The sequence below is a fragment of the Monopterus albus genome, unplaced genomic scaffold (assembly GCF_001952655.1).
Source record: "Monopterus albus unplaced genomic scaffold, M_albus_1.0 scaffold163.1, whole genome shotgun sequence".
In the NCBI taxonomy this organism is placed as follows: Eukaryota; Metazoa; Chordata; class Actinopteri; order Synbranchiformes; family Synbranchidae; genus Monopterus; species Monopterus albus.
This window is the reverse complement of record NW_018128043.1, coordinates 290,027-297,205: the sequence shown is the minus strand read 5'-3', so window position 1 is coordinate 297,205 and position 7,179 is coordinate 290,027. Positions and strand designations below refer to the sequence as shown.

Sequence of the window (7,179 nt, the reverse complement as noted above, 5' to 3'; positions counted from 1 at the left end):
CATATCAACCACAATAGGAATTTTAAGAAAGGGTGGACATAAAACTGCACTTTTAATTCGTCAAAAAATCGGTATTTTATGCAATTACTGAAGTTACTCATTCAATTATTGAAGAATTAAGAACCATTCCTTACTTTACAAGTGACAAATAATAACATTACTAACATTATTTAGTAATTACTTACACCGAACACTGTATGATTAAAATGTAAACGTACGCATTGACTCGGGCAGCTATTTTCCCCCAAGCTAACTCTCTCTCTTTCGCCGCTGCAGCCGTGTTGCTTTTTTTTTTTTTTACGAAATATGGGCTCGTAGTCACTATATGCTTGTAGTAGCACATCCATTTCTGTCGGGGAAAAAACGCAGACCTATTTTTGCTTGGTCCTGTTGCCATGGTGACTCGTAATGTCTTCACTCCATTGTTCAGGGCTTTTTATAGTTGCATGGCATGCGCCTAAATCTGAGTCAAACTACTCAGAGTCGATTAAACCAATTCTTTTCAGCTGTTCTGAAACCGAAAACTCCAAGTTTTCCAACTCTGTGTAAGTCAACTCAGAGTTCAGGTTTGAACTCTGAGTTTGTTAAACCTCCTTCTTGAAACGGGCCCCTGCTGTCCTGCCAGTCAAATAATCTTTTATTTTGTTCAGTAACCGAAGCGTGTTTTGACCTGAAAGCCTGTACATCCTTAACATTCTCCTCTGGTGAGTCATGTGATTTACAAATACCCTCTTGCTCCTCAAAAGTGTTCTGACGGGGTCTCAGATGACTAACAGCTGCCATGCTGAGAGCAGGGCCATAAATTTTACAACTGCTTCCTCCTGATGTTAAATTTCAGTTGCAGTTCTCTCTGTCACTGTGGTGGTAAATCAGGTGCTGGGGGTATTTGTATACAGCACATTTCCATTTTCTCCTCCCTGATTTTTGCATCACTGAAGGAGAATGCCTTAAAATACATATTGCATGAGACCAGACACACAAATTCCTGAGGTGCCATATTTCTTCTGTTTCTCTGCCGTAAATCCCCATTGCAACTCCTTAGTAAATATGAACACACAAAATCACTGTTTAGTACCAGAAAATGAGCCACAAAACCAAACAGTAAGTAGAGGCAAATCATTGTTGGTTTTAGTCTCTGTAAGGGGACTGATGAAAATCCTGTTAAAATAGAAAATAACTGACCTTATCCTTTAAACCTGCTCTGCTGCTCTTTGTCTGTATGGGTCAGTGTGAAGCACTCCCACTTCCATGTCAGCACTACTGTGTGCAGTCACTGTGGTAGTACTGGTCATGCCAAACGTGCTGGACCCATCTGATCCAAACTCATTTATTTATTTTGGTTTTATCTGACCAAAGAATGTGCTGCCAATATTCCTCAGGCTTCTTTTCATGTTTGGAGTTTAATCTTGCAGTTTGGTGCCATTTTGTCGGTAGGTTGGCCATGCCTATACCACCAGGTGAACAATTTGCTGGGTTAATTTTAGATATAAATACCACCCCTGGAGAAGCTGTTGTGATAAGCAATTGCTGTGCTGGCTGCTGTTGTGATTGTTCTTGAAGTGAATCCACCTCCATTGATCTGTGTCCTGCTTTTCTTTGAGGTATGTCCAGAGAACTGATTGTATATTAGATTTGCTGTGGCATAAATGGTTAATTAGTTTGTTTTTCTTCTAGACTGTTTAGGGGATTACCGCATGCCTCTCCATGGGTGATAATTGATGTAAGCGTAGTTCTGCAGAAGTTGGCGTCCATTGCACATGTTGTGCTAAGAAGCCGCAGTGTGACACATACCCAAGGTAATCTTCAGTGCCATTGGTTTTAATTGTTTTGACATTTTTATGCTGTTTAACAGTGGCTTTACTCTTTGCAGGAGTGATAGCCACTGCTGCTTTGCTTTGCTTAGCTTGGCTTTGCCTGCTTTTATGTTAAGAAGCTTACTTATCCTTACATTTCCTGTTTATTGTATTGTTCCCAAGTAGGATTTGGTCAGTTTTATGGTGTGGGAACAGTATGTGAATGGTTTAATGTACAGGGAGGCAAGACCCTCTTATGTTTGGTTTGTTGATTTGTGGTTAATTGACTTGTAGTGTTTATTTAATGGTTCCTTTCCAACCTGTTGACTCTGACCATTTATCCATTATTTGACCATTATCCTTGTTCTGCACTATATTTATTGAGGGGCTCAGTAGCTTCTTTTCAAAGGTAGGATTTTAGCTCCTGGTGTTAGGCCTTTTTAAACATTGTTTCACTGTTAACTTGTACAGTGACTCGAATAAATTTTCATTCTTGTGGAAAAACCCAATGTCTCTTTGTGTGTTTGCAGAATATACAGTGGTGTGAAAAAGTGTTTGCCCCCTTACTGATTTCTTATCTTTTTGCATGTTTGTCACACTGTAATGTTTCAGATCGTCAAACAAATTTATATATTAGTCAAAGATAACACAAGTAAACACATCATGCAGGTTTTAAATGAAGGTTTTTATTATTAAGGGAAAACAAAATCCAAAACTATAGATCCCTGTGTGAACAAGTGTTTGCCCCCCTGTCAAAACACTGGTTTATCGCACCTGAGTTCAATTTCTCTTGCCACACCTGTTCGCAATCAAGAAATCACTTAAATAGGACCTGCCTGACAAAGTGAAGTAGACCAAAAGATCCTCAAAAGCTAGACATCATGCCGAGATCCAAAGAAATTCAAAAACAAATGAGAAAGAGAATAATGGAGCTCTATCAGTCCGGAAAAGGTTATAAAGCCATTTCTAAAGCTTTGGGACGGCAGCGAACCACAGTGAGAGCCATTATCCACAAATGGCGAAAACATGGAACACTGGAGAACCTTCCCAGGAGTGGCCGGCCGACCAAAATTACCCCAAGAGCACAGCGACAACTCATCCAAGAGGTCACAAAAGACCCCACAACAACATCCAAAGAACTGCAGGCCTCACTTGCCTCAGTTAAGGTGAGTGTTCATGACTCCACCATAAGAAAGAGACTGGGCAAAAATGGTTTGCATGGCAGAGTTCCAAGACGAAAACCACTGCTGAGCAAAAAGAACATAAAGGCTCGTCTCAGTTTTGCCAGAAAACATCTTGATGATCCCCAAGACTTTTGGGATAATACTCTGTGGACAGACGAGACAAAAGTTGAACTTTTTGGAAGGTGTGTGTCCCATTATGTGTGGCGTAAAAGTAACACCGCATTTCAGAAAAAGAACATCATACCAACAGTAAAATATGGTGGTGGTAGTGTGATGGTCTGGGGCTGTTTTGCTGCTTCAGGCCCTGGAAGACATGCTGTGATAAGTGGAACCATGAATTCTGCTGTGTACCAACATATCCTGAAGGAGAATGTCCGGCCATCCGTTTGTGACCTCAAGCTGAAGCGAACTTGGGTTCTGCAGCAGGACAATGATCCAAAGCACACCAGCAAGTCCACTTCTGAATGGCTGAAGAAAAACAAAATGAAGACTTTGGAGTGGCCTAGTCAAAGTCCTGACCTGAATCCAATTGAGATGCTGTGGCATGACCTTAAAAAGGCAGTTCATGCCCGAAAACGCTCCAATGTGGCTGACTTACAACCATTCTGCCAAGATGAGTGGGCCAAAATTCCTCCACAGCGCTGTAAAAGACTCATGGCAAGTTATCGAAAATGCTTGATTGCAGTTGTTGCTGCTAAGGGTGGCCCAACCAGTTATTAGGTTTAGGGGGCAAACACTTTTTCACACAGGGCTATATAGTTTTGGATTTTGTTTTCCCTTAATAATAAAAACCTTCATTTAAAAACTGCATGATGTGTTTACTTGTGTTATCTTTGACTAATATATAAATTTGTTTGACGATCTGAAACATTACAGTGTGACAAACATGCAAAAAGATAAGAAAATCAGTAAGGGGGCAAACACTTTTTCACACCACTGTATGTGTGTGGTAACCCAGTACTTGTGGAGTCTGTACACATTTGACTTCTTGCAAATGGGAGGGATGCTATTTTGTGGGTTTGAGATGCACTAAAACTTTAGTGTCTGGGTTACATAGGCCTGCATATTGGCCCGGTCACAAATTTCTTCTTGGATACTGTTCTTAGAAGTTGACTTCATGCAAGGTTCTGAGCACTGAAACTCCACAGATAAACCTTCTGCCAACTCAGAAGCAGTTCTCCTCTTAATCATGTCTTTTGATTAAAATGGCTGTGATAATCTCCTTGCTGCTGGGGCCTCCAGGGGACCCACTCACAGTTTATGGTACCACTGAGAAGTAAATATGCTATCAAACTGTTCATTATCCAATTTATCATTAAAAAAACAGAATCCAGCAGGGTTTTTCTTACATTTTTTTTAACCATGCTTGTAAACCTGTGTGCCTGCTGGTTAGCACCTTAATTAAAAATGAAAGTGTCGTCACAGTAATACTGTAACCCAACTGTTCAGTATCAAATTTATTCTCAAAGATCTCTTAATCGCTGCAGAATATATCTGATTAATTCTGTTCTTGGGGCTGCCACCATACAGTGCCTGAAAGGGTTATATCTCAGTTTTCTTTCAACCCTTTAAGTGTCACTCAAACACTACAAGAGAGCAAGCATCCTGCTGAGAATTTCACAAGCCCACTTAGTAATCTTGATTAAGTGGCATGTTAGCAGGATGGGGGTGTTGATGTTTAGGAGTGCACACTCATTTTGTAACTGGATTTGATAATCCTATTCTGGAGCTAATAATGTGCAGCATATAAGCACCTGCAGTCATTTAGTTGAATAATGTGCAATACTATAGAGTCTACTGGAATATTATTTAATGGGAGTGTTATCTCAACAAAGTAAAGGTGTGTGTGTGTGTGTGTGTGTGTGTGTGTGTGTGTGTGTGTGTATAGCTGAGCACACTGCATGCAGAGCAAAGCTCACAGGGAATATATTGTATGACTGTCACAGAAACAGTTACAACACGTACACAATGACAAAAGTCACTGTAAAGATGCATCTATCACTCCACTGCTGCAGTTCCCATGATGACTGACAGGAAGGTCATTTCAAAATGTGCTACCACAGAAGCAGCAAGGACGGGTTACTATGGTAACAGGACACCATGCTTCTATGACAATGTTTAGGGCCAATAATTTTTGGTTTTCCCCTAAAATGTCCAATTTTTCTATGCATTCACATTACTATATTAATGTCTGTTAGCTACATAGCTAACATAGTTATAGCTTTTAGGACAGCATATTAACAGAAAGCAGCATAATCCTTGCACAGTATTTATTACTTCATGTGCAAGGAGGAGCAGTGGTACAGGTGAAAAAAAAATGGCGTGTGAAAATGAAATAAGGTGTATGTTTGGACGAAGCTTTATATATCACAGTAAATGAGCTAGTTTTCCCTGTTTCACTTCCTATTACTAAATCACAAGAGGTGCTCTGATTAGTGTAAACCACAGTGATGAACTTCCTCTTGCATCAGAAAAAACATTTTACTAGCTGGGGACATAAAACCTGGATGAAAATTGGTTTAAACCCTCTCCATCTTATACTAAATCCAAATAGTTTTGAGTGAAAATTTATGAAAACTGAAAACAATGAGCCATAGCTCAGTGTTACTTGGCAGCCATAGCATAACAGACAGCAACGGTGGGGGGGCTGAAACAATAAGTTTATATGTGTGTGTTTGTGTGTCTAACCTGCTGGGAGAAGCGCTGTTGGGTCTGGATCCGGTAGTGCTCCTCTGTTATCACATGACAGACGCTGACTGGGGTTGCCCGCGGCAGTGTCTCCACCTCCTGGATGGCTTCCATGGAAACACTTTGGGGAAGCACCTGGAAGAGTGACGTCACGTACATGATGATACTCTTCTTGTCAGGGTGAGGCACCGCCACATCTGAGGAAGAGAAACCACAGAATGAAGAAATTTGACCTATTATACATTTGTTTTATAAGCTGAGAAGGACTCCTCATGGTGAGTAAAATTATTTTCATTTGTAAAATCTGTGGAGTTCCCCATTAACTTGTCACAAGACAATACGGTTAGCAAAACTTGCTTTATTAGTCGCATCATATTGCAAAGCACTGGTTCTATTTTAAGTTACAACCCATCCCATCTTGCTGGGTGAGTAGTGAATAGTAGAAGCCGGTGGTACAGTATACAGGCTTGTAGGACTGGGGGTTGCCAGGAGTAGTTGCAGCCCTAGGGGAAAAAAACAATTTCAGAGACTTGGGCAAGTTGTTCCAGTTGGATGGAGCATAAAAACTATATGCATGTGTATATTTCTGGGGGTAACAATAAGTGATGTTCATCTTAGAAGCTGCAGGGTGATGCAGCAGACAGTTTTTTAACTACAAGTCATTTTTCTTTGTGCTCTTTACTTATGCTGCTTTTTATTTTTCATAGCACCAATGTGTGTGAGTCAGCCTGAGTGTCCTCAATATTACAACTAAATTAGATCCCAGCAAGCTTTTCTGACAGGTGGAGGAGACGTATAGCAGAATGGTGATTTCAAGAAGGGAGGCCAAAAGCCTGTGGCATGGCCACTCAGCCCAGGGAGAAACTAATAGAGACAGATCACAGCAGGGCATAACACAGAAGATAAATGAACACCAAGAGAGAGATTGAGACACAGATACAAATAAAATAGGAAAACGATTTAAGTTGAGCAAGAGGAGTAAGCCAGAAAAAGGGGAGGGGGAAAAAGATGGAAAGAGACAGAAATAGTCAGTTAATGTACACGTGATGAGAGGAGAGGACAATGGAAGAACAGGCACAGGAAGACAGAAAGGAAACCAGCCAGACACAAAGTAAGAGAAATTATTGTGTGCTTACTGTGCATGCTTTCCAATAAAGACTTGTGCTAGTAGGTGTGTATAACATAGGGAGACGGACAGATTTGATTTGATTTATTCTTTCAAGCATGTAAAGACAGTTGATATGTCAACACATAATTTTACACATATCCAACAAATGCTAATCCAATATCAATTTGCTTATACCTAGTACATGCTTGAATGGAGTAGGAAGAAGTCAGACTTATCCAGTCCTACCCCATGACATCATCTTACCATCATTGGTTTGCAAGCAGTAAATGATTCACTTCTACCCACACAAGTATTATACTAAAAAAAGATTATAACAGTGTTAACATTCTTACATAATTACATTCTTAAATAATTATCTTCTACACCACACAAGTAATATACTAAA

At 40.2% G+C, this 7,179-nt stretch overlaps 1 protein-coding gene across 1 annotated transcript in view; it reads right to left on the bottom strand.

Moving 5' to 3' along the window:
• LOC109968814 (dystrophin-like) overlaps nt 1–7,179 on the bottom strand; it is a 345,011-nt gene that overhangs the window by 290,168 nt on the left and 47,664 nt on the right. The window contains 1 exon segment of the mRNA XM_020615347.1: nt 5,666–5,862. Coding sequence (XP_020471003.1) covers nt 5,666–5,862 — 197 coding nt within the window.